The sequence below is a fragment of the Onychostruthus taczanowskii genome, unplaced genomic scaffold (assembly GCF_017590055.1).
Source record: "Onychostruthus taczanowskii isolate IOZ18803 unplaced genomic scaffold, ASM1759005v1 scaffold23, whole genome shotgun sequence".
NCBI classification, from domain to species: domain Eukaryota; kingdom Metazoa; phylum Chordata; class Aves; order Passeriformes; family Passeridae; genus Onychostruthus; species Onychostruthus taczanowskii.
Genome location: NW_024499573.1, coordinates 4,910,960 through 4,928,592, shown reverse-complemented (window position 1 = coordinate 4,928,592; position 17,633 = coordinate 4,910,960). Strand labels below are relative to the sequence as shown.

Below are 17,633 nucleotides of genomic sequence, written 5' to 3'. Positions count from 1 at the left end.
AAAGCCCTTCAGTCACTTAAATGCAGCAGAGCCTCCAGAACTAAGCAGTTGGGTGCCTGCAATCATCTTAGGAGGCGAAATCAATCAAGGCTCCTGAAAGCTTGATTCATACCAGTTGGACTATTGGATTGTTTATCACAGGCAAGACAAGAAAGAAATGTACAGACAGTGCTCCCTCACTGAAGTTAGCTTCCAATCTGCAAAATTCTGGTCAAAGTTCAGTAAAAGGAGCAGGCCAGAAGGAAAACATTAGTTGAGATGGAACATCCATTGCAGGTTCTAGAGTTGGTGTAATTTTCAGAGCAAGCCATTTTGATATAATCAATTTAGAGTAAAAGCAGGCAATTTTAGACATTTCACACAGTGAGCCAGCTTTCAGAAATCTAATATAGTTCTTTCCTATACAGATTACAAGACTTTGTGTTTGAAGCCAGATGTCTAGCAGACCTGAAAAAATCCAGCATGAAATTTAATAAGTCTGCTGTAACATTTCTCCTTCTCTGACATACTGCTGCAATACTATTAGGATGGCATTAGGAGGGTTTATAAAGCTAACCTAAGGGTCATGTTAAATATTTTTTTTTCTTTGGTTTATTTTAATTTAATATCCAGCATTTCCAAGAATAAGCAGAGCCAGGAAAAATTAAAGTTCCTTATTGTTTGTTGCAGCACTCCAGTGCTCAGCCATTCAGTCAGTAAGAGATACAGTAATAGTTTTAATGTTCTTTCTTCTGTGTAATGACTCAGGGGTAGACATTTGTGATTCCTCTCCACGCGTTTGCTGGCCACTCCTTTCAGGTGACAGACCATCTGTACTCTTCCCTGCTCAGCCTTAGGTTGCAATAAACTAGCTGAGGACAGCACACCATCCTCAATTAACAGCTGCAGCATTGCAGCTGGAATACTTGGATATCTCATCACTGAAGTGGTAGCCTTCAGTGATGAGATTTCTTCACTCCACTCAATCCAGCAGAGCAGTACTTGGCACATGCATAAAACACAGCATTACTGCAAAAGTCACCCAGCATGTGCCAACAGGCTGCAGAAACTATTGCTCTTCACCACTCCACACACCTCCTGCACCAGGACTACAAATACAACAGAAAGCCACAAACCAGGAATAACCATGGATCACTAAGATGAGTTGCACAACTGGAGCATGTGACATAGAAGAGACTGAGAGAACTGGGTTTGTGCAGCCCAGAAAATAGATTTCTATTATTTTATAACATAAATGTTTAACTATAAATTTAGGCTACAATATTCTTCAATTCTGATAGATTACCACTGCTCAGATTAAGAATACTCAAACTTCACCTCCATCTTGCACATACAGCATATTACTTATTGGAAATTTGCCTTTTGAAAAATCAGCATGTAATTATTGTAAATGCAAAAGGCAAGCTACCTTCATAAACCTCATGACAATCATTCATGCTTGTGATGTATATTTATTACTCTCCCACTTTAAAGTTTAGCCAAGTCAAAAAACCTGTGCATACTGTGAATATTAAGCTTAAGCAAAAGCAGTAGGGATCTATTTTGGCAAGATATTGAAGTTCCATTTTAGTACACAGTTTTATCACTTTCTATGTAAATTCTGTTTTACTAACAAGAATTATAATAGCTGTCAACCAAATCAGGACTACAGCAGCTTGCTTTTAGCAAGGAAGGCTCACAAACCTCCATCCATCCTTGGCGAGGTAGCTGAAGATTCCATCGACAACGCTTGCAAAAAACTGCCCTCCAGTGATGAAGAGAGTGTTAATGGTGACTAATCTGCCTCGTAAGTGTGGTGGAGCCACTTCTGCGATGTACACTGGCACAGTCATAGATGCTACACCTACAAAAATAAATTCAGTTACAGTTATAAAATTGAAAGAGATACTACATTGCTTTTTCATCATAAAATACTATTTTGGGCTTGGCTGAGACAGAGTTCGTTTTGTTCATAGTAACTAGTATAGGGCTATGTTTCATATTGTACTGGAAGCAGTGTTAACTATTCAGGGATGTTTTCTTTATTCCTTACACAGAGTCAAGGCCTGTTCTGCCTCTCACCCCACCCCACCAGCGAGGCTGGGAGCACACAAGTGGTTGTGAGAAGACACAGCTAGGACAGCTGACCCCAACTGATCCCAGGGATATTCCAGACTACATGGAATCATGCTCAACATACAGAGCTAGGGGAAAAGGAGGAAAGGGGGGACATTCAGAGTTGTGGAGTCTGTCTTTCCCAACAGCTGTAACACATGATGGAGCCCTGCTCTCCTGCAAATGGCTCAACACCTGCTTGCCCGTGGGACGTGGTGAATGAGCTCCTTGCTTTGCTTTGCTCATGTGCGTGGCTTCTGCTATAGCCACTAAACTGTCTTTACTCCAACCCAAGAGTTTTCTCACTTTTACTCTTCCAGTTCTCTCCCTCACCCTTCCAGCAGGGAGTGAGCAAGCAGCTCCACAGGACTGAGCTGCTGACCAAGGCTGGGCATGACAAGCAGAGACCCGAACTGAGCTGGCTTTGGTGCCCAGTAACCACAGAGAACACCACTCTCCTGCACTGAGTGACCACCCCAACAGATGGAGCCCAAAGTCATGGACTAAAGGAACTCAATGGACATTTATGGGCACTTTACAGACATTCCACAGGGGTGGTCCATAGACTGTGGGAATGGTATCTGTGTATGATATCATAGAATGGGAAGGGAGTTCACAGGTAATAAGAATGCACTGCATCTAGATGCAATAAGGGGTGGACAATGTGCTGGTTTCAGCTGGGGTAGAGTTACTATTCCTCATAACAGCCAGTACAGGCTAGATTTTGGAGTTAAAATTAGGACTTTGTGTTTACAAAATTAACTCTATTCAAGGCGAAACTTGCACACACTTAAACAGAGTAAGCTGGACAAATCTGATTTCTGACTTTCAAAGGATGAAAGCAATGAAAATGCAACTAATGAACTCTAGAAGCATACAAAAAGCAAATGGTTGCTAGCAACTGTATTGGAATTTCAAGGTTTAATGTAATGATACAAAGAATAAATTTCTTCAATTCACATTGCATGTACACTGAAATTAAATAAAAGGATAGATAAAACTATAGTTTCTAAAGAAAGAGATGCTATGATCCACGTAAGTACACATAAGTCAAAGTGACTAACTGAAGACATCAGGTGTTCACAAAACTCTGTTCAAAACGAACATTAGTATGGTTTCCACAGCCAGAAACAAAAACAAAGCCAAGCATTATTGTTATTATTATTATTGTGTAATTTCATTACTGCTATAGAACAAATTGTTTCTTGACTTTGTTTAAAAATATTCCATGTGCTATTTCAAGTACAGGTTGGCTGGGCCCTGAGCAAGCTGATTTAGAGAGTGGCCTCCCTGCACATGCAGAGAGACTGGAACTTGATGGTCGTTAAGGCTCCTTCCAATCCAAGCCATTCTATGAGTCAATGCAAAAAACTCCATCACCATAAGGAAACAAGGACTAACGCTAAACCACAGCTGCTTTTTATTCTGTCTTATTTCCTACTAACTAGGCAATGAGTCATTTGTGCAAAAGACAGTTCCTTCCACAAGGGACACACACAAACTGTAAAAACAGAGTTCAGCAGTGCACAAAGAGCACACCTGGGTGGAGCACACACTTTGGTGGTCGAAATCCCTATTTCCTTACAAGAACCACCACCGACAAGCAACAGTGATTTCTTTTGTAGTTAAAACTAGAAGTACATTGGCAGCAGCCACCCAAAACCATATTTTTACTGAAGTCAGCTGAGATACCACTTGACCACAGTGAGCACAGTCAAGCACCATCAAACACAATACATCTTCCAGCCTGTGGCAGCTCCACCAGCTCCATACAGACAGCCCCACACCAGCACAGGCCAGTGCCACAGCCCCAGCAGAAAATGGGGTCACCTAAAAGCAAGCCCATGGCTCTTGAAGCACAGCTATGGTTCCTGGCTTGTGTCACAGTAGAAGGGATTCACCATGAGATGGCAGAGGCTTCAGGTAGCCTGGCTGACCCACCAAACGAAGAGCACAAAATCATCTTTAGCAACAAGGTTAGCCTGAGATGACTGCTGGGAGCCTCCAAAACCTTGAGCGAGGAATACAGATTGTTCAATAATAAAATGGCATGAGAAGATCCTTTGTTGTGATAGGTAAACACTCACAGCAGCCTCTCAGCATGATAACCCAGCTCCCAGCAGGGCATCCCAGGACATGCTAATGCTTCCTTCTTTATCAACTGAGCAACTGGCACAGAATAAAAAACCCAAATAAAAATGTCAGGGGGGGGGAAAAAAAAAAAAAGAGCATTAAAAATTTATTCAACCAATTTTCAAAGCCAACCAGAATGCACCATGTAAAGAAGCATTCAAATAGTCCTTTGTGTATTTGACAGAGAAGTGAATTTTCAAGCCCAGCCCACCATTAGGGGTGTTTCTCTTTCATATTTCATGTCAGTATTTGAAATAATGATGATTAAAGTGACGGAGACTGCACACATACAACTGTAGCCATGATATTATGGAAAATCCTTGCTGGGATTTTTCCTCTCCTGAGAAGCTGAGGAGCCTCAGGAGAGAAAGGTAAACAATTCCTATCTGCTGCTGTGGAATGCAACAGGTGCATCCGTGATTGGTCCATGTGGATTGTTTTCCATTGATGACCAATCACAGCCACCTGTGCCAAGGCTGTGAGCAGTCACAGGATTTTTGTTATTCTGTTCTGTTCGTTCTTGTTGAGCCTTCTGATCTCTCTGTTCTTTTAGTATAGTCTTAATGTAGCATTTTAATATAATATCTAACATAATAAATCAGCCTTCTGAAATGGAGTCAAGCCTCGTGGCCCCGCCACACGTGGAGAGACATCAACATACAACAGCAAATCCTTTTTGGGAAAGCACAGGCGTGTGTCCACTTGCTGCAAACAAAAGCCACCGAGCACCCATGCGAGGCAGCAGCTGCCCCTGGAGCAGAGGGGCAGAGCCCTGCCCTGAGGCAGCCCTGGCCTAGTGAGGCTGGGCCTTCCTGCTCCCCCGCCACCCTCTGCCTTGGGCACGTCTCCTCCAATGCCCAGGCTTGTTCCCCCACTGTGGTGTGGCCATCTTCCCATGGGATGCTTGGGACTGTAGGTTAATATGTACCTTTGACACACATAATCATGTAGAGAAGCTAATTTGAGAAGTAAATATGGCAACATCTATATGCGGTTTTTACTAGAAAGCAGTTAGAAAGATGTGCACAACCAAAACCAATACCTGCTTTGTAAAAAAGCTATCTTTTATCCCCTTTCAACTCTTGATGAAGACTGATTCTACCAGGATCTGTAGAGGAATCTTGTTCAAAGCATGCCAGCCGAAAATGCTTCTCCGGCATCGACAAAGCAGAGCCACACCATTGTCCAGACCAGCAGCTCTCACTCATGTTCAGAGCACACCACCAGCCCTGAGATGCTGCTAGAACCACTGGCAGCCACAGCTACAACACTGGCCTCTTATAGGTGAAACTAAAACCTGGTGCATAACATAGGGATGGTATGAAAGTTAACATGTATTTGTAAAAAGTCTTGAACAAGAGGCGCCATGACAACAGATTTATTGTTCCTGCTGCATTCTTCTCACAAGCTGATGACTACAGGAATAAACAGAAAAGGAAGCTTGCACACCCCAACAGTCCTGTCACAAGCTAGCCAGTGATATCAGCTATTCAGCTGGCATTAATACAATAGCTGAAATTATTTATTATCAAGCCTGCAATAAAAAGCACAAGATTTCTCAGGGAAACCTAAGGATTTAGGGTATTAGCTCAAAATCACACAGAATTGCTTAGATTGCCAGAAACATTTGAAGATCATCTAGTCTAACTGCTGTTCAAGCAGGGGCAGCTAGAGCAGGCTGCCCAGAACCATGCTCAGTTAGGCCTTGACCATCTCAACACATCGATCTCTAACCAAAATGACTGTAATTCTGCAGCTTCCATGCCAGCTTTCTTGCCCTGAAAAATGTGTTCACAATGTTGCTGTCTAAAACAGCCTTTCTGGATTTCTATTTAGAACTTACTTCCTCTACCATGTGTCCCAAAACCTACAGGTTCAAAACATTCAAGCAAAAACTTCAATTCAGAAGATGCATTTGTTACATACTTTCAATTACCATTTCAGTATCAAAATATATGCTTTGCTACTCTGGGTCTGAAAGAGTACAGCAGGAGGTTTCAGGGAACAGGAGGAGGCAATTAGGAAAGCCTTCCCGGTTTATCTGACTGTCATGCAGCAAGCACTCATACACAAAAGCAAAGTTCTTCTTGAAAAAAACACCAGGAGTGAAAAAATAGCTATTCTGAAACTGATCAAAATAAGAGAAAAAAAAATCACATACTTTAAAGAAATAATATTTTAGATTCTCGAGTGTTATTCTCATTACTCATTTCCTTTTAGTTGCCTTAGAATGCATCTATGTTCTCCAGACTTTGCTCCTCTGATTTCCATTTAAGACACACTAGAACACAGCAGAGTAAGTTCATCTGAAAAGGCATAGTCAGAAGCAGTGCATTAAGTATTAGTCAACCATAAAAATCTCTAAAATACATAACCAGTACTTGTTATGTAATTATTTTAATAGCCAGATATTAAAGAATTTTGAAAACAAAGAACAGCTTTTCTAGCAAAACAAATATAGGTGCAATGGAATCTTTCCCTCATCCTTCATATGAGAATTCTTTCATTTACACTTAGATGACATTTTCTAATATGCTCTCACTGTTAAATTACTCACACCAAATAAAAGATTCTTGCTGCAGGCAAGTATATTACTACCTAACTAGCAGAGCTGATAAGTGACAAGACATGAGAAATAGAAAATGAAAATAATTAACTGGAAATCTGTCAGAGAAGGCTGAAGCTCTACATTGTGCAACACAGCTATGAAATATGAAAAAAGAGAGCAGGGAAGTCCAGTCTTTATCCACTTGAGTAACCGAGGCATGAACTTTCTGACCTCATTAAAGGATAAACCTTAGAAAAAACATAACAGAAGGTTCCTTAAACTTTGACCAGAAGTTGCATCTAATTATTATACGGGAAACATCAGATGACACAATGGGCTGAAATCATAATATTAAATGTTTTTCCACTCCTAAAATCACTTAGGAGACTAATTACTAGGGCTCCTACTATAACCTGCAGACTTACCAGTAGAAAGCAGAGACAAGTCTGTACGCAGCTCAATTTTAAGACAATTAATAGACCAGAAACGTGAAAAGACATCTTAGAGTCACCTTATCATCCAGAAAGGCATTTCCAGGATGAATATGTAAGCATCATAAAGAATTCATTAAAAAGTTCAGAAATTAAGTCAACAAACCTACTGACAATAGACATAGGAAGGTCAGTGAAGGAGAGTTACTATGATAATTAGAATTATATTTTAAGAAATGAGATTACAGTAGAAAACACAAGGACCAAAAAAGGAATCCCAGTTATTGTTTGTAAAATGCATTTGAGCATTAATGCCAAAGAAATTGAATAATTTTAAAGACTTCTTTGTGCAAGATCAGACAGACATAAATGGACCTGTCCAGACCAGGACTTCCACCACAGCTCCTGTCATGTCTCCTGCTCACAGGAGGGAAGGTGCGCCATAAGAACAACAGATGAGCAACAAACCTGGAGACAGGATATTGAATGAGATGCACTTTTACTGCTAGCACAATAAAAGAGCTCTAAGGTAGTAGAAATGTGTCAGTCTTTTCACTGGCATCAGCCAATAACCAGTGTCAGGAGCAGCAAAAACACAGGGAAGGGTTTCTGACAAACTTTTGTTGTTACTGCAACTCAATTAGTCTTTCATGCTTAGTAATAAAGAGGACTGATGGTTAACTAGAAGTGCTAAGGAGACACATCTAGGAACTGTCTCTGTATCATGGTTCTGTCCCTCCTGACCAGCTTCTACTGACCCTTTGCATGAAAACCAAGCAAACCAGGGAATACAACCAGCTAGAAGGATATCCACCTCCTCTTAAGGAGTTTGTACCACTTATCTCCTTTAAACAGTTCACAAAGACATCAGATGACTGTACCAGCCCCCAGGCAGGACTAGTTATCACAGTGGAGTAACCTGAACCACCATGGGACTCCAGACTGTCCAGGTGGAAACTATAATTAAAATGTGAAGTAATCACAAAAAAAGTGCAAAGAAATCTCTGATCCTATTTCAGAGTACTGCACTCAGCAATTAATCTCTATTAAAAAAAAAGAACACAACTTATAAAAATTTGTGTTTTTAGGAGCTCCACATGAACACATGAAACTAAAAGTTTCCTTTCAGAACATCCTTCACTAACATATAAAGCTGCTCTGAGGTACTTAACCAAGGTAAGACACTTCACATATCTTGCAAGAGCAAATTTTCATTAAAATCTTAAACTTTAATGCTGCCAACTTTAAAATTCACTTAATTAAGAAGCATCCCATAATGGTTTGTGTTAGTGGTAGGGATTCCAAGCAACAAGTGATTCCACAGACAGGGGATTTATGGGGGCAACCTGATGAAGAACCAAGTTTATGGCAAAGAGAATTAAGAATTAAATATTAGCAGAGGTTGCTATGCTACAGGAAAATTTGAATACAAAGTCAAGGTGAACTTTTTGTGGGGGTGCAAGGGAGTATAAATAACAGCAAATTCCTAAGGTGACAAGGGGAAACTCGCAAGGCCACAGCTGAGTTAGTGTTTTCTCCCAGCAACTTTGCAGGAAATCCAGTAAACACCCTACATCTTGGATACTGGACATGCAATCTGAATTTAGTGCCTTGGAAATATGATTGAACCCAGAAGTATGTCACATTATACAGACAAAAAGACTTTCATCGAGTATTTTCTTTCAGTTGTATTCACACAAAATTATACTTTAAGGTTTTTGCTTTACTCTGACAAAACCACCGTTCTTGCCAATTGATCATTTTAGAACATTGCTCACATCTGAGTAGCAAAATTCAGGAGGACAGGGGCAACATGCTGGTTAACTTCCTGAAAGAATTGAAAAGTTCTACAATAACTGTATAATCTTCACCATCAAAGAAGAATCTATTTAAATAGTTTGTGGAGAAAATAAACCCATTGCTGACAAAAGGCATTTTAACTGCAAAGGGTACTTATTTTAAAAGACCATTAACTTTCACAAACATACATACAGGGGTTGCCAACAATCAGCTACCTCCTATTCTACAGACAGTTCCACAACATATTACAATTATATTGCTCAACCTAATCAGAAATGAAGCCTTTTTATAGTCTCATAGAGTCCTTTTGTGCTGTTACAGTTAACACTTCAGCTTTCAGTAATGACAATCAACCTAAGGGGATAACAGAGTGCCTTATTAAACATGCTAATAGGAAATACTTGAGAAAGCAATGCATTTGAATGCTGTTCTAGTACACTAACCATCTCCCTAGCAGATAAAGTTAAAATATTCATTGCACAGGCTTGTGCTTGAGTGTGAATAACAGTGAAAGCTCAAGTCCTCTCCAATATCTTGGCTTCCCACCCACTGCACATATCTAGTAAAGGCATTATCAGCAGTTTATAACTGGTTACTGAAAGTTATTTCAAGGATGACTGGAAGCACACTTCCCCATTTAGTATCTCCCCTATGTCAGATTAGTAGAAGTCAATTTTTTAGCTGTGGCACAACTGTAGTCAGTACAGGAGAGCACTGAAATGCACAAGGGCAGTGGGACAAACCAGCAGACCCAAAACCACATGAGAACACAGATCACAGTATTGGACAGACCCAGGGGCATCTCTTCTAGAATGGGTGTTCAACATCAGCAGCCTTCATTTAAGTCTGGTATTTTAACACTAGTTTACTGAATTGTAGAGAGCTGGTTCATCGTAACTAAAAACCCTGTACTGTTGAACACCTAATACACTAAGAAATTCCAGACCTTTACATCCCTACCTAGCCACCAGCCCAAATCTGTGTGAGCAACATTGTAATTTAATTATAACCAAACCCTATGTTGCTATGTGGCATTCAAAACCCTATGTTGCTATGTGGCATCCAACTGTGAAGGAGTCAAGGACCAGAGCAATCTGAAGAAATGCAAATAAAGCTCCTCACTAGTTGATAGTGTCTCAGATTTACAGAACAATCAAATCTTAATGAGCCTGAATAAATGATGACCACAACTTCTTTCTGATGACCACAAAAAGGCTTTTTTACTTTTGTGTGCTATCAGCATGGATCAAAACCACAAAATCCTTCTTCACTTAAGGAAACCTCAAACTGTGTCCAGAAGAAACAACCACAACTGTCACAGAGTAAATGCAATGCCCCAAGAAGATAGCATCAGCTTTCCTCAAGAGTAATTTCAAGTTTCAAGCTCTCCCTTGTTCAAAATATACAGAAGTAAATCCAGCTCATAACAAAATTAACATGCCAACACAGAATGCAATTCCTCCATAATTAAAGTGTTAAGGCCTTTTTCTGGCATCCCCAGGACAGCATCTCAGAACAGCCTAGGTAATCACATATAGTAAAGAGACATGAATATTTAAGAAAGCATAATCAAGAAAGGACTATTTATCATAGTACTGATTTTCCTACACTGAATTTCTTTAAGTCAAGGAATATTTTTAATATTTTAATAATTTTCTGGTTGTGAAATGGAAACAAGCAAGTCATAACACTTGAGGAAAGACAGACAAGAACCACCTACAGGCTACAGTGTGAAAGTTTATTAAAATAAAGCTTAGTTTACTCAGTTTATTAAGAGAAAACAGTTTAGGAGTTACAAAAAGAATGTAGTAATCTTTAATAACAAACAGGCAGTAATTTAAAAAATACTGAGGATATTCTATGATTCTAAGTGTTAGAACCACTTCATCTGTGGGGTCCTATTCAACTCAACATTAACACTACATGTGGAACAGCTCATTTTGGGAAGAAACTATTCCTAAACAAATAATTTTTCTATTCAAAATTATGTTGAGATTATTCAAGGTTATAATAATTAAAAAAAAAAAAAAAGAAAAAAAACATGTTAAGAGGAAATGTATCTTGAGTGACAAAATCAGAGAGTGGGATTTAATTAACCAGAGGCAAAATAATCAAGATAATTATCCAGAAAATGTGAAGTAAAGTTCTTTACAACTGTCCAAGCCTGTGACCACACCTAGCACTACAGATGTCAATTTACACTTATCAGCAACCTGGAATTAGTTACCTGTGTTCAGTCGTTCTTTATGGCTACCATCTGCTCCTATTAATCCAGGCTGGGAAAATCCCAGCCAGACACCACCCAGCTGCCTGAGTTCCTGAATATCCCACTGAGAATGCCATACTGGGAATCTGCACCTGTAGCTCATATCTGTGAGATCGCATTTCAGAAAGATACAAGAAATGAAGAAATGCATTTTTGAATCATTATAGCAATACTGGAATAACTATCAACCCTAGAAGTGAGTAAAATCTACCAAAAGCAACTAGGAAAAAGTTCTAATTTGTTCTGTTTCTGAATTAATTTTGATCAAGCATTATTTGCAAAAATCTGTAACTGCATTGTAAGATGCAGACCTTTCATTGTGAAAGAGTAAAGCAGCCTAGATGTTTATACCACTCAACGTTTATTTTTACCACATGGCAAAATCTTCTCATTTGAGAAAATAAGAGCTTTTTTTTTATTATTTTCACTTGAAAATTATGAATACAACATAGTAGTTTTCTTTATGACAGCTTGTATAAACACGTAAGTCAAGCACTACTTGATCTGCTTCAAGAGTGGTTTCAGGTTAAATAAATACTAATTGAGATAAGCAGTGCTTTTCTGTAGACATTCTCTAGCACCAGCAGACTGCACTGTATGTGCTGCTCACACCTAGGAAGAACCAGCAGTTCAAGGTGCTCAGGTCCTGATGCAGCCCCAGCCACAGATAAGGAATTGCTTCCCCACCCAGCAAGGCAGGGGGTCTGGATGAGTATGCCCATCTCAGTATCCCCACTGCCACTGGAGGCTTTTGGTCTGGCGGCTGGCACAGAATTGTGCTGAGGCACAGATCACCATAAGCACTAACTGAGAGGCTGGGGGTGCCAATCTGTCTCTTTCTGCTGACTTAGCCACACAAACTGCAATTTCCAGCAGGGAAGTGTGGTTTTATAGCGACCCAGAAAGATTCATCAGGGTTCATCTGCATAGCCATTCATCTATGCCAGAAAGTCAGCATTATAAATACAGTATTTACATGGATGAAAAAAACCAATCCCACATCAAAAACCCCAGAAGAATGGTTGATTGCTTCAAGGATTAGCACATATTTTCTGTGCAGAGAAATTTTATTTTCAGAGGACAAGGGTAATGGTTTGAAAGCTATACAGAAAACAAATGTTTCTTTCTAACTTTACACTTTTGCTTATATGCCATTTTTTCTCTAATTTTACTACAGTGATGCTTTACCCAGCTTACAAGAATTCTAAGGGAAGTGACATCTATATAAACATGAACAAGCTTTGGAAGCTGAACTCAGCCAAAAGCATGTCTTCAGGTTATACCTGAAAGCTATAGTTATATTCTTCAACTAAGACCTAAATTGTTTTTAACAGCACTTCTTTCTACAAGTGAAACTGGTTAACTTCTCTGTAAACTGCTACGTTTCACTGGGTTTAAAATCTAGCAACTGTCTCCAAACATGAAGCTTCAGATAAAGATGAGCAGAAGAACACATTTTCTTACCTACAGCTTGCAATTAATTAACAGAAAAATAAAAATTAGAAAGACGAATCTCATTGCAAACTTAGTGTTTTAGAGATACAAATCAACATTTTAGAGAAAAAGTAACACTGAATGATTTCATCCCCTATTCAGGAAAGCCATTCAAAAATACTGTCTAATGTATATTCCCAGCCAGTAATTTTGTGCTTGCCATGGGTAAATACATTGCAAACATCAACAGAGAGAACTATATTTTTATAGAAATTGCTACATTTATCCATTTGTGCAGAAAACAGCTTGACTGGTAGGAAGACAGGTACCAGTTATATGGCTTTGCAACTATTACTCTAAAAAATAAACAAAAGCCTTGTAAGCTTTTTACAGCCTAAGGTTTGATTTTAAAATCTAAGTTTCAATTACATCTTTATAATGCAAGTAGCACTCATGACAGTAATGTAAGTATAACTACACTTATAATGAAAATATAGGAATCACAGCAATTGCTCAGTTTCCTTCTACACTAGCAGATTCATATACAACCAAGCTTGTGTTTACAAACACAAGTGATCCATGTAGAGATAAAAAACTCCTTTCTTTTTGACATATGGGAAAATATACAGTACTGGAGGGTGGGAGATGGTAGAAATCAGTACAGTACTTCTTCCTCAAGGCACCTCCTGTAGCACCCACATTTTGCATGCCAGGGAGAGTAAGGCCTTTCCCAGTGCACATGGGAAAGTCAACCAGTGCTGCACACTTCTTTCCTTTAAGAGAAGCAGCTCAGCTTAAAAATCTAGCTTAAATACTAGATATTTAAGTGTGATATCTAGTGTCCTTCTCTTAATGATCTGGAGCTTCCCTGCTACAATAACAGCTGCTCAGTGCCAGTGCAATGCAACTGTAATAGAAGAGCATCCTGTGGAGGAATCCCAAGTAAAGATCTCTCAAGACAAGTGGTAGTCTCAGAGAGGGTTCTAACTATAAGCTCAAGGATCTTGCATTAGGGTGCTCTTAGCAAAGGGATAAGCCAATTTCTTCATGTCACACAGGTTTGCACATGGAAATGACTTGTGACTGCTCTCCTAGACTATCACAACTGCAGCACTCATGGTGTAATATTCAAGTTGTCAAGGGATACAAGGTTACTTTAAACATTTTTGATATGTATTTACTTCCACCAGTGGCTTATACTGACAAAAAAAAAGAAGCTACAAGTGAAGAACGAGGCTGCTGCACTTGAGGGGGAAAAAAGCAAGACAGTAGTGTCAAGTGCTAAGAGGAAAAAAGGAACAGATCAACTACTCCATTACCAACATCTAAGGGACAAAAAGCTGAGGAAGCCTCAGCCAACCAGGAATGGATGGATGCTGCAGGTGGAAAGAGATTACTGCTAAATTTTGTCAGGTAAATGGACTGCCAAAGAGCTTTCTGGGAAATGTTGCTCTCATGACTTTCAGTTTTTGATATCTTGCAGTTCTCTAGATGCATTGTGATGGACAGTCATTTTCCAAACAGCAGATGTAATTCTGGTAGCAGTTGCTTTACTTCAACATTTACTTTGCACTTTGTTAGCCTTTGCATTCAGCACCAAGCACAACTCCTGAGGTCCCCCTGCAGAGCAGCTCTTTCCTGCCCTATTTTCATCCTCCAGGCACATTAGCAGGGGAGGATTCAGGCAGAGCTCCAGGTCAGAGCTACAGAGAAAGCTGGGCAAACACTGCATTGTTCTTGGTAAATCTCATTAAGTGATACAAGACTTTGACAACTTCAGATAACCTCAAGATTAAGAGGAAATAAAGATGGGTATCTGCAGTGCCATTCTGCAACTCAGGGCACTGCACTGATTCTCTTATCTGTCAGTCTGCTGTGTTACCCCTATACAGTGAGAGAATAGTGAAAATGAGAAATTTTAAGAAAAATTAGGTGCTGCAATTAAAAAGTATATCTGACAGTCCCATTCCAATTAACACAGATACAGCAAGTATCTCTAAGATAGAATCTGCTTTTCCTGGGACTTGCACTACACAACTTGCAATAAATCAGTGTAAGCTGTCAGATAACAAGCTGGGCAATGAAATACTTCACTGCTTCAGTTTGCTGTCTGCCAGCCTCCAAGTGACCCAGCTTTTTTGTACTTGAGGCACAGCTGCTGGAGAGTAGTAAATTTTTACTCCTTCATACCTGCTCCCACTTTGAAGTGGATTCCATCCTTAAAACTGGAAAGTTTACAGTTAAAAATGAAGCCACATTCTCCTTCGAAGTGACAGGACATTCTCATTTAAGGTTCAAGCTTTAAGGGAAAAGATTTCATGCTACCACTGAGAAAAATAACTAAATCCAGGATCTCTCTGAAAAATAAACTTTGCAAGCCCTGTGATTACAGCATTACTCCACTTTCACTGAGAAAAATTTATGAAGAAATTTCCATACTTGAGGATAACTGAAAAGTCTTAGACCAAAGCAGCGAAGGATGTCTGAATCCTCACAGGACTCTTTCCAAAGAAACTCTATTGAGTAATTATTATCTCCCATCTTGATTTTCCCTATATCACATTTCACCTGATTTTTTAATTAAAGTATTTAATTAAATCTTCATATAGCAAGACTTAATTGAAACATCAATTATGGTAAAACCTAGCTACATATAATTTAATTTCCACTCAAAAGTAAAATTCACTTTATTTACATTTTAAAACATTTTTGGCCTACCTCCTCTTTCTTATTTCCCGAAACAAAAGGTAGGGACTGCTGACAATACTGCAAGAGAGCAACATCACAAAGCAGAATTAATTACCCATTAGGATGGAATCATTAAACTGAGCACTAATAAAGTAACTGTGAGTAGGAATGGAACCAGTTGTGACAGCTTCCAATAAAGCATGAGGAACCTACAATGAAGTACAAAACAGCTCATAGGTGACCAGATCTCTGAATTAGTCACTACCCACTCCTACCTGCCAAGTTAGTATTATTTATACTTGCATACAGTAAGAAAATAATAAAACCACAGTATTTTCCCCATAAAATTTTACTATCCATTGCAAAGCACACATGTTGATGACAGGCTTTTGCCAATGAGGTTGGGAATAAACTGCTCTAGCAGAATGCTACTCTTCCTGTCACCAAATAAAACCTTCTTAATAAAAGAATCTTCCTCCCTAACACTTGCAACCTACTGCAATAATATAACAGCTAGAAAAGCTCCTCATGGACTATGCTTCCAATGCAGTGTGTGCTTTCAGCACTTTAAATGTCTACTGCTTGTCATCTTGAGATCTACCTTTCACATATCCCTAAAGCAATAATAGGTTGAGAAGTGTTTGCTTTACTCTGTCTCCTTTTCACAGTTATTCTGAGCGTTCTTTGGTTTGTGTTTCTATTTGTCAGCAGTATCAGCCACTAAAAGCAGAAAGAATGGCCTCATACCCCAAAGCCATTCTTCATATCGTCTCCCATCCTCCAGAGCACAGCTGCAGAATCTGTCTCAAACACACTAATCCTGAAAATCTGTACACTTGGTTTACAGTATTCTCTTGCATAACCATCTTCAATCTGCTTTTTTCTCACCACAAAAATACAATCAACTCCTAATTAAAATATTCAGCAATATAATTTTATTTCATCACTCAACTCTTTCTGTGCATACACGCACATGGGGAACTCTCCAGATGTCTGCATTCCTTCCTACTTCCCAAGGTGGCCGTCTAGAAGGCCAGGATCAGACATCATTTCTCACCAACACGGGCCAGGAAAGACAAGTACGGCAGATGAATTACTGAGGTTCAAACAGTGCTGCTTTAGCACTCACACTTCCAGTTCCACCTTCTATGCACCAGTGCAAGGACTGATTTCCCTACATCCCAGCCCAAATGAAATTCCCTGGAGAAACTTGGGGATAAGAAGACATTGCAGCTAGCAAAACTGAAAAACTGACTAATTTGACTGTAGCAAAGTAGTTCACAAGAAGTCCCCATCACACTTAACACACAAGCACAGTTCCATTCCGTGTATCCCATGAAGAGTTTCCCGGAAAAAAAAGCAGAATGAATACCAAAGCCTGAGATAACAGGCTAACAGGCAGCACAGGCTCAGCCTCATCCAACCAGCATGCTGCCAAGGAGACTGATGTCCCAACAACCTATCTGAAACAGCCACACACAAAAATCCATACTTAGGGATCAAAGAGAGTATATAAGCAGAGGCTCTATTAAGTCAGCCAGAAACGTGTTAATATTCTAGACAAGGAACACCAGAAAACAGGCACACAGTCCCTTAGAAGTTTCACCATTACAAGGTGAATAACTGAGAATTAACTTCTGAATAGATTAAGCACAACTGTTGTAAACAGGTGGCTCAGATCCTGCTAAAGATCCAGCTGGTATTGCAGAGGAGACAGGACTGCTGGTCTTGAGCTCTGAGGAAAAGCCTTCTCTGCACTCTGCGTAACAAGCCAGGAGTACTGTTTCCTCCTGTGCAAGGAAACACTCCACATCTAAGAGGATAATGATTAACAGCCCAGATATTACATAGGTGTCAGGAAAGCAATTAAATTTGAATCAAGGAGAGGCCTGCAGACTGATTCAACAGACAGCTTTTGAATGAAGGGAAGGAGTAGGTGGGGACAGAGTAGGCAGAATCAAAGCCAAAACACAAACAGCATCTCTTCTTATTCTAAAGTCACCATCAGAGACATAACAGAAGGTGAAACAACAAAGCATGACCTAAAGAATATGCCATGAAACTCCAGCATTTTCAGAAGCACACATGCTGTTGAACATGATAATATTTTGGGTACCCCAGCCACAAAACCTGCAGACTGGGGTCAGGAGCAGAGTGAAGCCCTAAACCGGCAGGATGGCAAGATGCACAGAGAAAATCATACAGACCACACAGGTGCAAACAAATATTGTGCCCTACA

The 17,633-nt window shown here is 39.6% G+C and overlaps 1 protein-coding gene across 2 annotated transcripts in view; it reads right to left on the bottom strand.

The window, feature by feature from the left end:
* Positions 1-17,633, bottom strand: part of SLC2A13 (solute carrier family 2 member 13) — a 143,907-nt gene that overhangs the window by 114,231 nt on the left and 12,043 nt on the right. For both annotated transcript variants that reach the window (XM_041405408.1, XM_041405409.1), the window contains exon 2: positions 1,684-1,843. In XM_041405408.1, the coding sequence (XP_041261342.1) occupies positions 1,684-1,843 (160 nt within the window). The remainder of the gene's footprint in view (positions 1-1,683; positions 1,844-17,633) is intronic.